The 15,137-nt window shown below is 45.3% G+C and overlaps 1 protein-coding gene across 4 annotated transcripts in view; it reads left to right on the top strand.

Annotated features, from left to right (window-relative positions):
* LOC118361078 (sterile alpha motif domain-containing protein 11) overlaps positions 1–15,137 on the top strand; it is an 88,569-nt gene that overhangs the window by 35,336 nt on the left and 38,096 nt on the right. For all 4 annotated transcript variants that reach the window (XM_052482843.1, XM_052482842.1, XM_035740826.2 and 1 more), the window contains exon 5: positions 14,999–15,091. In XM_052482843.1, coding sequence (XP_052338803.1) covers positions 14,999–15,091 — 93 coding nt within the window. The remainder of the gene's footprint in view (positions 1–14,998; positions 15,092–15,137) is intronic.

Raw genomic sequence — 15,137 nt, 5'->3', positions numbered from 1 at the left:
CCTCAGTAGCATCCTCAAACAGTTCAGGTGAAAATGATTAAATGTCCTGGTATGGCGTTGGTACTGTAGACTGTCCAGGTTTCGCAGCCATAAATAAAGGTTGGTAATATAAGTGCCTGGTAAACCCTCAATTTTGTTGCCAGTTTGATGCCTGTTCTTTCCCACACTGAATCTCACAAATGGCCAAAGGCTGCACTAGCCTTGGCGATCCTGATGTTTGTTTTATTATTGTCTATGTGAACAGCACAGGACATATATATTATATATTATTGTGCTACCAAGGTAGGTGAATTTGTCCACAGTTTTAACCCCTTTTCTCCCCAATTTCGTGATATCTAATTGGTAGTTACAGTCTTGTCCCGTCGCTGCAACTCTCGTACGGACTCGGGAGAGGAGAAGGTCGAGAGCCATGCATCCTCTGAAACATGACCCTGCCAAGCCGCACTGCTTCTTGACACACTGCTCGCTTAACCCGGAAGCCAGCCGTACCAATGTGTCGGAGGAAACACCGTACAACTGGCGACCGAAGTCAGCATGCAGGTGTCCGGCCCGCCACAGGAGTCACTAGAGTGCGATGGGACACGGAAAGCCCAAACCCTCCCCTAACCCGGACGACGCTGGGCCAATTGTGCGCCGCCTCATGGGTCTCCCAGTCACGGCCGGCTAGGACACAGCCTGGGATCAAACCTGGGGCTGTATTGATACCTCAAGCACTGTGATTTTGTGCCTTAGTGATTTTGTGCCTCACTGTATCTGAGCTGGTGGCTAGAGGGCACGTGCACATTTGCTATTTAATGCAAATGCGATAGAAACTCATTGAACATTACATTTTTATCCGGGACACGAAAACTTAAGTGAAAAAGTACATTTTGTGTCTGCAACAAGTCCGTTTGGTGGAAGCACATTACTGGAGGGAAAATGTGCATATTTTCGTAATGCGAATTTTATAGTATTTGCATGAAAATCTGTCGCAAATTGGATGGAAACCTACCTACTGTACTCAATTTCATTAAAAAAGTAAACGGTACTTGAGACATTGGAATAATTTCACAATTTCAATAGCATTAATGAAAATGGATTTCACAATATAATTTTAAGTACATGGCGAATGCGTAGCCTACTAAAAAGGTTAACACCAAGTGTGATGTTTCACTTTTTACTCAGAATGTATCAAGGAGGATCATGTAAGTATTGCAACAGTCAAACAATCAATATCGACATTTCACTATCAATCTGTCACGTGTGATCCCTCTCCAGCCTCTAGGTCACCAGGCTGCTCGTAATGGTGCACACCTGTCACCATCGTTATGCACACCTGCGTGTCATCAGACTCACCTTCCCCAGGCGTTATTGTTTCTGTTCCTGGGTCATGTCTGTGCTTTGTTTGTGTTATGTGTTGGTTTCATTTCTTTATTCAAACACTCACTCCCTCAACTTGCTTCCTGACTCTCAGCGCACATCTTTACAGAATAACGCCTCACCTAACCAAAGCATCAGGGAGTGTTTTTAGTTTTTTTGTGTCAGTGGGAATGATGTCAGGTCCGGGATCCGCTACAGGCTCCCCTGCCTCAGCCGGATCACCAGGCTCCCCTGCCTCCCCTTCCTCCGCTGGTTCATCAGGCTCTCATGCCTCAGCTGGATCGCCAGGCTCCCTTGCCTCCCCTGCATCCGCTGGTTCATCAGGCTCCCCTGCCTCAGCCGGATCACCAGGCTCCCCTGCCTCCCCTTCCTCCGCTGGTTCATCAGGCTCTCATGCCTCAGCTGGATCGCCAGGCTCCCCTGCCTCCCCTGCATCCGCTGGTTCATCAGGCTCTCATGCCTCAGCTGGATCGCCAGGCTCCCCTGCATCCGCTGGTTCATCAGGCTCTCATGCCTCAGCTGGATCGCCAGGCTCCCCTGCATCCGCTGGTTCATCAGGCTCTCATGCCTCAGCTGGATCGCCAGGCTCCCCTGCATCCGCTGGTTCATCAGGCTCTCATGCCTCAGCCGGATCGCCAGGCTCCCCTGCCTCCACTGGTTCATCAGGCTCTCATGCCTCAGCCGGATCGCCAGGCTCCCCTGCATCCGCTGGTTCATCAGGCTCTCATGCCTCAGCTGGATCGCCAGGCTCCCCTGCCTCCGCTGGTTCATCAGGCTCTCCTGCCTCAGCCGGATCGCCAGGCTCCCCTGCATCCGCTGGTTCATCAGGCTCTCCTGCCTCAGCCGGATCGCCAGGCTCCCCTGCCTCCGCGGGTTCATCAGGCTCTCATGCCTCAGCCGGATCGCCAGGCTCCCCTGCATCCGCTGGTTCATCAGGCTCTCATGCCTCAGCCGGATCGCCAGGCTCCCCTGCCTCCGCGGGTTCATCAGGCTCTCATGCCTCAGCCGGATCGCCAGGCTCCCCTGCATCCGCTGGTTCATCAGGCTCTCATGCCTCAGCCGGATCGCCAGGCTCCCCTGCCTCCGCGGGTTCATCAGGCTCTCATGCCTCAGCCGGATCGCCAGGCTCCCCTGCCTCCGCGGGTTCATCAGGCTCTCATGCCTCAGCCGGATCGCCAGGCTCCCCTGCATCCGCTGGTTCATCAGGCTCTCATGCCTCAGCCGGATCGCCAGGCTCCCCTGCCTCCGCGGGTTCATCAGGCTCTCATGCCTCAGCCGGATCGCCAGGCTCCCCTGCATCCGCTGGTTCATCAGGCTCTCATGCCTCAGCCGGATCGCCAGGCTCCCCTGCATCCGCTGGTTCATCAGGCTCTCATACCTCAGTCGGATTGACAGGTTTCCCACGCCTCAGCAGAGGTGACCGGTCTGCTCCTGATCCCCGGGATCATCTTTTTGGTCGGCATCCTGCGGCTGGAGCCGTGCGTCAGGGAGGGGCTACTGTCATGTGTGATCCCTCTCCGGCCTCTAGGTCACCAGGCTGCTCGTTATGGCGCACACCTGTCACCATCGTTACGTGCACCTCCCTGATTACCTTCCCTATATATATGTCACTCCCTTTAGTTCCTTCCCCAGGCGTTATTGTTTTTGTTCCTGGGTCATGTCTGTGCGTTGTTTGTGTTACGTGTTGGTTTCATTTATTTATTTCAACACTCACTCCCTGAACTTGCTTCCCGACTCTCAGCACACATCGTTGCACAATCATGTTACTAGTATGCAAATCAGACACATTTCCGGATGGAATTAAACATCAAGGGAAAGGTCTTCAGTTAAGAATCATGTAAGTAATAAATAATCAAACAGTGTAGATAATAATTGCCATAGACAACTCAAATCATCTTTTTCCTAGGTAGGATATACCCTCCAGCCTCCTCTTCCGAACCTCTCCTTTCCTCTTTGAAGGGTATTTTCTTTTCTTGGCTGGCCCATTCTCCTCCCCCTCGGTTGTGCCACTCATTTATTTCTATTAGCTATATAAGCACATCGAAGTAAGCACAACAAACTTACTGAGATGTTTCACTACATGACAGATGTGCTTATAGGGCTAAAAACTGAATTTAGACACACACACACATTGAGAGAGCAATGGAGTGCAGCTGATTCAAATAACCAACTCTTCATCAAGCTTTGATTATTTCAATCAGCTGTGTAGTGGTCGGGAAAAACCCAAAACGTGCACCCCCCCTTGTTGACTAGAGGCAACCTAATATGATAGCTAGCTAGTTAGCTATTGCCACACACATCTGATTTATCTGTTCACTCTTTATGCAAATGACAAGGTGGCTAGTTAACTTCGCCAACAAGCAGAGGCCATATGGGGAGCTAAAAACCAGACAGCAAACATTCTGTCAGATTCTGGCTTAGCCAAAGCAAACTAGCCAGCTAGTTAGCTAGCTACCTTGCCATTTAATTTGCACTCGCCCTCAAAACACAATTTCAACAACAGAATTATATCAGAGAAATACTAATCTTACTCCAGAAATATATAATATTACAAAGGCAGAAGGTAATTATAGTGCAACTTATACGTTTGTGGGTTTGACTAAGAAACCAGAAACAAAATTGTCCCGAGGAGTGAAGATGTGCACTTCACTTCAAGAGCCATGGTGGAGATGCAGAGTTTGACAGACAACTTTGAAAGCCACTCGACTTAAGAGTTTTGATGACAATATATTTTGAATGCATTTCATTGGTCAAGGGGTCGTGAAACGTTCTTACACACGTAAAGGGGGAACCAATAGTACCGATTCATGTAAAAAAAAAATACAAATAACATTTGGAGTGACAAGGTTTTAATCTGACAGCGAAGATATAATAATATAAAGCTATGTACCTGAAGTGATTTGGTCAAATGGAACAGAGTAAAAAGTTAACTACGTCCTTCAGAAATGAATTGAGTAAGAGTACAAGTACAGCCCACAGAGAGTAACTAGACAAGGACGAGTGTAAGTACATCTAACCCGTTACTTGTAGCCCATTTACTACCCACCTCTGGGTCGCAGACAGTCGCGCCTCAACCTTTGTGTTGGCATGCATCCTCCTCAGGTTGAACAGCCCCCCATCAAAGCGGTAGTTGAAGTGGATCTCAGTTGGTGCTAGAACACAGCCTTGCTTCACTCTGTGACTGGAAACGACTCAGAGGACTCTTGATGATCTTGCATATTAGCCATCATGCCATCATAGAATTCATGCACCACTGTGATACATTTATCTGGGCATCAAAACTTTGACACACACGCACCCTGATCACTGATACAGTGCCCTGCGAAAGTATTCGGCCCCCTTGAACTTTGCGACCTTTTGCCACATTTGAGGATTCAAACATAAAGATATAAAACTGTATTTTTTTGTGAAGAATCAACAACAAGTGGGACACAATCATGAAGTGGAATGACATTTATTGGATATTTCAAACTTTTTTAACAAATCAAAAACTGAAAAATTGGGCGTGCAAAATTGTTGGAAGACAAATCTCCGTCCCAGTCTCAGGTCTTTTGCAGACTCCATCAGGTTTTCTTCCAGAATGGTCCTGTATTTGGCTCCATCCATCTTCCCATCAATTTTAACCATCTTCCCTGTCCCTGCTGAAGAAAAGCAGGCCCAAACCATGATGCTGCCACCACCATGTTTGACAGTGGGGATGGTGTGTTCAGGGTGATGAGCTGTGTTGCTTTTACGCCAAACATAACGTTTTGCATTGTTGACAAAAAGTTCAATTTTGGTTTCATCTGACCAGAGCACCTTCTTCCACATGTTTGGTGTGTCTCCCAGGTGGCTTGTGGCAAACTTTAAACAACACTTTTTATGGATATCTTTAAGAAATGGCTTTCTTCTTGCCACTCTTCCATAAAGGCCAGATTTGTGCAATATACAACTGATTGTTGTCCTATGGACAGAGTCTCCCACCTCAGCTGTAGATCTCTGCAGTTCATCCAGAGTGATCATGGGCCTCTTGGCTGCATCTCTGATCAGTCTTCTCCTTGTATGAGCTGAAAGTTTAGAGGGACGGCCAGGTCTTGGTAGATTTGCAGTGGTCTGATACTCCTTCCATTTCAATATTATCGCTTGCACAGTGCTCCTTGGGATGTTTAAAGCTTGGGAAATCTTTTTGTATCCAAATCCGGCTTTAAACTTCTTCACAGCAGTATCTCGGACCTGCCTGGTGTGTTCCTTGTTCTTCATGATGCTCTCTGCCCTTTTAAAGGACCTCTGAGACTATCACAGTGCAGGTGCATTTATACGGAGACTTGATTACACACAGGTGGATTGTATTTGTCATCATTAGTCATTTAGGTCAACATTGGATCATTCAGAGATCCTCACTGAACTTCTGGAGAGAATTTGCTGCACTGAAAGTAAAGGGGCTGAATAATTTTGCACGCCCAATTTTTCAGTTTTAGATTTGTTAAAAAAGTTTGAAATATCCAATAAATGTCGTTCCACTTCATGATTGTGTCCCACTTGTTGTTGATTTCTTCACAAAAAAATACAGTTTTATATCTTTATGTTTGAAGCCTGAAATGTGGCAAAAGGTCACAAAGTTCAAGGGGGCCGAATACTTTCGCAAGGCACTGTATACAGTGGGTGAACCCAGCCCTCTCCTATAAATTCATGGGTTATTCTAAATGAAACTAAAATAAAAATCACTCCCAAATCTCGAACCTCTCCCATTGCCCCCCTCCATCTATCTCTGCTCCCCTGAGGTTGCGCTGTGGGAGAGAGGAACAGCGTGTGTGTTAATGCAAGTGTGTGGCTCGGCAGTGGCGGTGGTGAACCCTCTCTCAGTATGAACGGAAGATCCTCCCTCCCCTACCCCCCGTCGGTCCGTAGCCAATCAATGAGGGGCTTTCAGGGCCGGCGGAGGCCCAGCTCACAGAGGGGGGATCAATAAGTCATTAGCACCATTCTGTCAGCTGTAATGTGGAGATTGATCGGGGGCCACAGCTCCAGCCCCCCTGCTTCCCCAGCCCCACACCACTTCCCCCCCAGCCTGATAAAGATGACAGATTAACAGAATAAGAGGGGGAATTAAGGAGTCTGGCTGTCTGAGCTGTCAGCGGGCCCTCCACGGGAAGAAAATAGAGAGAAAAAGAGGAGAAAGAAAGAAGGGATGGGGATGAAAGGAAGAGAGGAGAAGAGAGAGAACGAGACAGAGGATGTCCCTGTGGTTGCTTGACGGCTTCTATGGTAGATTATGAAGATGCCTAGGCTGGTTCTTCCTCTGTTGAAGGCTGTTTCCCTTTCTTTCTCTCCAAATACACCATTCTCATCCCTCATTCTCCTGGAAGGGAGTGGGTTTCCTATACAGTTGGCCAGAGGGCAGAACAGGACAAGGCTCCCTGGAGTTTTGGAGTTTTGAATGGATGGCTGAGGGAAAACAAGCAGGAGAATTAGCAAAGTAGCAAACTTGGTTATAAGCATTGGTGTTGGGAGTTAAGGAGATAGCATTTGAGCTAACAGAGCTCAGACTGGTTTAAGGCGGGTTTGGTGTTAAATGGAAGCACCAACGTTTTAAACCTCTAAAAGTCTAAGCTGTTGGGGGTGGGTTCTACTAAACTAACATATGGTCATACCGTGGATCATTTAGTTATTTGAATTTTAGGACCCCTTTGTTTTATTTTTTGATACAATATTGAATTTGGCCCATAGAAACGCATTGAATAACACATTCATAAATGGAAAACATTTGCCTATTATACTTTTCAAAATTCTTCAAGCTGTCAAAGTGGTTGTTGATCATTGCTAGACAACCATTTTCAGGTCTTGCCTTAGATTTTCAAGTAGATTTCAGTCAAAACTGTAACTCGGCCACTCAGGAACATTCACTGTCTTCTTGGTAAGCAACTCCAGTGTAGATTTCACCTTGTGTTTTAGGTTATTGTCCTGCTGAAAGGTGAATTCATCTCCCAGTGTCTGGTGGAAAGCAGACTGAACCAGGTTTTCCTTTTAAGATTTTGCCTGTGCTAGGGATTACAAGCATACACTTAACATGATGCAGCGACCAACGTGCTTGAAAATATGGAGAGTGATACTCAGTAATGTGTTCTATTGGATTTTCCCCAAACATAACACTTTCTATTTAGGACAAAATGTCAATTGCTTTGACACATTTTTTGTAGTATTGCTTTAGTGCCTTTTTGCAAACAAGATGCATTTTTTGGAATATTCTTATTCTGTACAGGTTTCCTTCTTTTCACTGTCATTTAGATTAGTATTGTGGAGTAATTACAACATCGTTGATCCCATCCTCGGTTTTCTCCTATCACATTTACATGTAAAAATTTTGTTCGTTTCGCAGATGCTCTAATCCACAGAAATGTCAAATTAGTCCATTCATCTCAAGATAGCTAGGTGAGACAACAACACATCACAATTGTATCAAATACATTTCCCCCCAACAAAGTACTTCTGTACAAACAAAGTACTTCTTCAGTCTGTGCTAGTGGGAAAGGAGAAGTGGAATTCTTTATTTTATTATTATTATTTTTATGGAGGCGCCATAGGTTATTTAAGATACTTTCAGAATTTTTCCGAAAGATGGGCAGGGACTCTGCTGTCCTGACTTTAGGGGGAAGACTGTTCCACCAATGGGGTGCCAGGACAGAGAACAACTTTGACTGGGCTGAGCGGGAGATGGGACGGCCAACAGGGGTGGGAGGTCCAAGAGACCAGAGTTGGTGGAACGTAGTGCTCGGGTTGAGATGTAGGGTTTGAGCCTGAAGGCAAGGAGGTGCAGTTCCTCTTGCTGCTCCGTAGACAAGCATTAGGGCCTTGAAGATGATGCTTTGACTGGAAGCCAGGGGAGTGTGCGGAGGAGTGGGGTGACATGGGAGAACTTAGGAAGGTTAAACACAAGATGGGCTGCGGCATTTTGGATAAGTGGCAGGGTTTTGATGGCACAAGCGGGGAGCCCAGCCCACAGAGAGTTGCAGGATTCTAGATGAGAGATGACAAGTGCCTGGATTAGGACCTGCGCTGCTTTCTGCTCGTACTCTATGGATGTTGTAGAGCATAAACCTGTAGGAGCGAGTCACTGCTTTGATGCTTGCAGAGAACGACAGGGTGTTGTCCAGGGTCACGCCAAGGTTCTTTGCACTCTGGGAGGGGGACACCGTGGAGCTGTCAACCTTAACGGAGAGGTCTTGGAGCGGGCAGGCCTTTCCTAGAAGGAAGAGCAGCTCAGTTTTGTCGAAGTTGAGCTTGAAGTGGTGGGCCGACATTCAAGCTGGGATGTCTGCCAGGCACGCAGAGAAGCGTGTCACCACGTGGAAGCAGAAGAGTAGTTGAGTGTCATCCGCATAACAATGATCGGAGAGACCATGTGAGGATATGACAGAGCCGAGTGATTTTGTGTAAAGGAGGAGGAGGGCCTAGAACCGAGCCCTGGGGGACACCAGTAGTGAGAGCACTTGGTGCAGACACAGATCCTGGTAGGAGCGACCTGCCAGGTAGGATGCAATCCTATCACAGCTATTAAACTGCTTTAAGTCACTATTGGCCTCATGGTGAAATCCCTGAGTGCTTCGTCTCTGGCAACTGAATTAGGATGGGCGCCTGTATCTTTGTAGTGACTGCGTGTATTGACACACCATCCAAAGTGTAATTAATACCTTCACCATGCACAAAGGGATATTCAATGCCTGCTTTTCTTTACCCACCTACTAACAGGTGCCCTTTTTGTCAGGCATTGGAAAACCTCTGTGGTCTTTGTGATTGAATCTGTGTTTTAAATTCACTGCTTGACTAAGGAAACTTATAGATAATTGTATGTGTGGGGTACAGAGATAAGCTAGTCATTCAAAAATCATGTTAAACACTTTTATTACACACACATAGTCCATGCACGTTATTAAGCACTTTTTTACTCCTGAACTTATTTCGGCTTGCCATAACAAAGGGGCTGACTACTTGTTGACCCTCATTTTAATTCATTTTAAATTCAGGCTGTAACAACAAAATGTGGAAAAAGTCAAAGGGTGTGAATACTTTCTGAAGGCATTGAAATGTGGCTTTAAAAGCTTTCCGCCTTAAAATCTCTGAACCTCAGGCAATGGCTCAGGAGAGACACTGTCTTCTGTGAAGTCGGCCCAAGAGAAATGTGTGAGTGTGCATGTGCGTGTGTGTGTGTGTGTGCGTGTGTGTGTGCATGTGCGCGTGTGTGTGCATGTGCGTGTGTGTGTGTGCCTGTGAATATCAGCCCTGTCTTTCTATAAGCCTATTTCCACGAACAGGGTTTAAATAATAAGGAAGCTTGGCAATCCCAGTATTTTATTTCAGGTCTGATATAGGCTAATGTATTAAATATTTGATCAATCATGGTTAAAATAATCAAGAATAGTATACTACTGGTTATGCATTTACACACATTGAAGGCCAATAGTTGGACATGTATTAGAAATGGAGAAGACAGGAGAAAGAAGGAAAAAGACACTGGAGCTCCTTTAGTTCAAGTAGACATTGAGAAAGAGAGAATCTCTCTCTCTCTCTCTCTCTCTCTCTCTCTCTCTCTCTCTCTCTCTATATATATATATATATATATATATATATATATCTCTCTCTCTCTCTCTCTCTCTCTCTCTCTCTCTCTCTCTCTCTCTCTCTCTCTCTCTCTCTCTCTCTCTCTCTCTATCTCTGGGGAGGGGTAGGGAGTGGATCTCCAGATGCCCGGAGAGAAAACATCAAACGGGGGGGATCATTAGTAAACCTCCTTCCTCCGACACTAGGGCTCCTCTCTTCCACAAACCAAACAAAAGCCTCCAAGACCCCAACTCTGCCACTCCAAACACTATTTCATGCTTTCTTCCATCTCTCTCTCTGTCTCCTTCTCTCTCACCCTTTCTTCCTCTCTCTCCTCTGCACACTCTCTCTTCCTTTTCCTCTTACTCTGTCTCTCTCTTTCTTTCTTGTTAAAGAGAGTAGAAAGGTTAGGGGTCAAGGGTTCAAGGTTGGCCCCTCGATTCAGGATCTTTCCTTGTTGTCAAGGTAACAATAAAAGGGAATGAACTCAGTTGAAGATGTAATATGGATCACCAAAACCATTCTCAAGGATTCATACCAGATCTTGTTTCCTGTCCACTTTGACCCTTTTCAACAATGCAAAATACCAAAACAGAAGCGAGCTAAGCTCTTCCACCCACCCTGTCCATAAAAATATACATAGAGAAGAGAGAGAGAGAGAGAGAGAGAGAGAGAGAGACAGAGAGAGAGAGAGAGAGAGAGAGAGAGAGAGAGAGAGAGAGAGAGAGAGAGACAATGACAAATGGTTTGATGAAGAATGCAGAAGCCTAAGAAAGAAATTGAGAAACATATCCAACCAGAAACACAGACATCAAAAACTAATTGAACCTACACCTTAACTATAGTGAAACACTAAAACACTACAGAAATCAGATCAATGGAATTTCACAAGCCATATAAACACTTCTGGGAAAATAAGAACACACTAAAGAAACAACAGCATGAAGAGCTATCTATCCAAAATGAAGATGTGTGGATAAACCTCTTCTCCTATCTTTTTGGCCCTATAACAAAGAATAAACAGCAAAAACGTATACACAATCAATTACAAATCTTAGAATCAGCTATTAAAGACTACCATAACCAACTACAGTACAAAATACCAACCCTCGAACCCAAAAAGGCCTAAAGTGTTGATGGTATCCTAAATGAAATGATCAAATGTACAGACCAGAAATTCAAACTGTCAAAACTTAAACTATTTAACATCATGCTCAGCTCTGGCATCTTTCCCAATATTTTGAACCAAGGACTGATCTCCCCAATCCCTATTTTCTTTTTTACAAATTCAAACCCAATAACCACTGTGAAATATGTGTCAACAGCAACCTCTGTAAAATCCTCTGCATTGTCATTAAAATCAGACTCCTACATTTCCTCAGTGAAAACAATGTCCTGACCAAATATCAAAATGGCTTTTTACCAATTTACTGTACGACAGACCATGCATTCACCCTGCACACCGCAATTGACAAACAAATAAATAAAAACAAATGCAACGTCTCATGCTTTGATGATAAAAAATACGCTTTTGACTCAATTTGGCCCCCATGGTCTGTTATATAAATTTATGGAAAGCGGTGTTAGGGGGAAAAAACATACAATATTATGAAATCAATGTACACAAACAACAAGTGTCCAGTTAAAATTGGCAAAAACACAGGATTTCGTTCCTCAGGGCCGTGGGGTGAGACAGGGATGCAGCTTGAGCCCCACCCTCTTCAACATGTACACTGATTATACAAAACAGTAAGGACACATACTCTTTCCATGACATAGACTGACCAAGTGAATCCAGGAGAAAGCTATGATCCCTTATGGATGTCACTTGTTAAATCCACATCAATCAGTTAAAGAAGTATGTTTCAGCCATAACACAATTTAGACATTGATTGTGTATGTGTGCCATTCAGCCTCTGAAAATACGAAATATTTAGGAGCCTTTGAACGGGATAAGTAGCAATTCAATATTAGAATGGTGTTTCTAATGTTTAGTATACTCAGTGTATATCAATGAATTGACTAGGGCACTAGAACAGTCTGTAGCATCCGGCCTCACCCTACTCAACTTGGCCTAAACATCAGTACCTCAGGTAACTTCCATGAAGCTGTGAATGATCTGAGAGACAAAAAAAGGAACATAAAATTTGACTTCCCAATTAGGATGTGGCTAAAAAATACTTTAATCAGTCATTGAACCCATGCCCCTCAATGGTTGTGAGGTCTGGGGTCCACTCACCAACCAAAACGGTACAAAATGTGACAAACACCTAATTGAGAATTCTGCAAAAACATCCTCTGTGTTCAATGTAAAACACCAAATAATGCATGCAGAGTAGAACTAGGACGATGCCTGCTCATGATCAAAATCCATTCTACAACCACCTAAAGGAAGCAACAACCAAACTTTACATCACCTACAGAGAGATTAACCTAGAGAGAAGAGCTCCCTATTGGTTCTGGGGCTCTGTTTACAAATGCAAACAGACCCCACAGAGCCCCAAAACAGAAACACCATTAGGACCCAATCAAATAATGAGGAAACAAAAAGAGAATTACACTGCCACGCTGATCCTCAACACAGGGGCCCTTCAGGGGTGCGTACTCCCTGTTCACCCATGACTGCGTGGCCAAGCAAGACTCCAACACCATCATTAAGTTTGCCGACGACACAACAGTGGTAGGCCTGATCTCTGACAATGATGAGACAGCCTATAGGGAGGTCAGCGACCTGACAGTGTGGTGCCAGGATAACAACCTTTCCCTCAACGTGATCAAGACAAAGGAGATGATCGTGGACTACAGGAATAGGAAGGCCGAGCACGCCCCCATTCTCATCGACGGGGCTGAAGTGGAGCAGGTAGAGAGCTTAGAGTCCCTTGGTGTCCACATCACTGACGAACTTTCATGGTCCAAACACACCAAGACAGTAGTGAAGAGGGCACAACAACTTCTATTCCCACTTAGGAGACTGAAAAGATTTGGCATTGGTCCTCAGATCCTCAAAAAGTTCTACAGCTGCACCATCGAGAGCATCCTGACTGGTTGCATCAACTGCTCGGCCTCCAACCACAAGGCACTACAGAGGGTGGTGTGTACGGCCGAGTACATCACTGGGGCCAAGCTTCCTCCCATCCAGGACCTCTATACCAGGCGGTGTAAGAGGAAGGCCCTAAAAATTGCCAAAGACTCCAGCCACCCTAGTCATAGACTGTTCTCTCTGCTAACGCATTGCAAACGGTACCGGAGCGCCAAGTCTAAGTCCAAAAGGCTTCTTAACAACTACTACCCCCAACCCATAAGACTCCTGAACAGCTAATCACACTTATTTTTCTTAAAACTGCATTGTTGTTTAGGGGCTTGTAAGTAAGCATTTCACTGTATGGTCTGCACCTGTTGTATTCGGCGCATGTGACAAATAACATTTGATTTGATTTGACACATTGGAAATAATGAATCCAAAAACTGGAATACTATCCGGCAGAGAGTACACACTGTCAGAATACTAGACCACCGTGACTGAACCAAAATTAAAGAAACGCTTTGTCTATGTACAGACTCAGTGAGTACAGCCTTGCTGTTCATAGAGGTTGCCATAGATAGTAGACCTGGCTCTCGAGAGAAGACAGGCTATATGCAGACTGTCCACAAAATGAGGTGGAAACTGAACTGCACCTCCTAACCTCTGCCAAATGTGCAATGATATAAGAGAGACATATTTCCCTCAGATTACACAGACCCACAAATAATTTTAAAGCAATTTAAATGTTGATAAACTCCCATATCTGTTGAAGTAAAATACCACAGTGTGGCATCACAGCAGCAAGATTTGTGACCTGTTGCCATGCGAAAAGAGCAAGCACTATTGTAAATACAACCTATATTTATGTGTTATCTTATTTTCCCTTTTGTATTTAAACTACTTGCATGTTGTCACAACACTGTACATAGCCAATAATATAACATTTGAAATGCCTCTTTTCTTTTGAAACTCTTTCCCATGCCAATAAAGCCCATTTGAATGTAAATGAGAAGGAGAGAGAGGACTAAAGAGAGAGATACATAAAGAGAGAGAGCAATGACAAAAGGCTGCTTCCTTCCTGCTCGCACCGCATGTGTTGCGCTCTGCATCAACACCCACTCTTATTAGGCGGATATTGATTTGAGGTTTGTTTGGGGCCAGGATGGGGGGATTGAGGGAGAAGGGGGAAGAGAGTAGTAGAGGAGGTTGGTGCTGTAATTGTACACTAGATGCTCTCCTCTCTGGCGACAGGGGGGGAGTGGGTAAAGAGGAGGGAGTGGGTGTTAATGCGAGGCGAGAAAACTCCCCCATACTCCGATGGGAGGAGTGTTCAAATGCACCTACAGGGTAAAGAGAGAGAGAGAGAGAGAGAGAGAGAGAGAGAGAGAGAGAGAGAGAGAGAGAGAGAACAGTTTGTGTTTATGTGAAAGAGAGTGGAGAGAGATGGGAAAACGCAGGGCAGAGACATGATGCACTGAACTAAAGAAGAACGAAGGCTACCTAAGATTTGTGATGAAAGGAGGACGGAAGGTTGACTTACCCTTGACTCTGACTGCTCCTCTTTGACTGTGAGGTTTGGGGCATTCTAATAAGTAATAGCACAACCAAAGGCTTTGTGTGATGACTGACGTGAGAGAGAGAGAGAGAGAGAGAGAGAGAGAGAGAGAGAGAGAGAGAGAGAGAGAGAGAGAGAGAGAGAGAGAGAGAGAGAGAGAGAGAGAGAGAGAGAGAGAGAGAGAGAGAGAGAGAGAGAGAGAGAGAGAGAGAGAGAGAGAGAGAGAGAGAGAGAGAGAGAGAGAGAGAGAGAGAGAGAGAGAGAGAGAGAGAGAGAGAGAGAGAGAGAGATACAAGATAGAATGTTAGGAATAGTGTGGAAGAAAGAGTGAAAGAGCAACATAATTCCCTCTCCCCACACGCATACGTACGCACCTTTCTCAACCATGTACTCAGGTACGTAAAGAAAAGAGCAGGAGACAGATAGGTGAACCTCTGTGTACTTGGAGGCCTTAACTTACCACTATGTGTCTGCGTGACTGTTCACAGATAACCTTCTAGGCAAGAGGAGAGCCTACTCCCCCAACAGCAGCAGCAAGTGCCCCTCGGACATCAAGAAGTCGCGCAGCGTTTCCCCCAAAGGTAAGATTGCACTGTGTGTGTGATGTTACTGATGTGTTGAAATAAA

Source organism: Oncorhynchus keta, chromosome 28 (genome assembly GCF_023373465.1).
Source record: "Oncorhynchus keta strain PuntledgeMale-10-30-2019 chromosome 28, Oket_V2, whole genome shotgun sequence".
Classification (NCBI taxonomy): domain Eukaryota; kingdom Metazoa; phylum Chordata; class Actinopteri; order Salmoniformes; family Salmonidae; genus Oncorhynchus; species Oncorhynchus keta.
The sequence above is the reverse complement of the archived record's forward strand: the minus strand, read 5'-3'. Positions and strand labels throughout refer to the sequence as shown.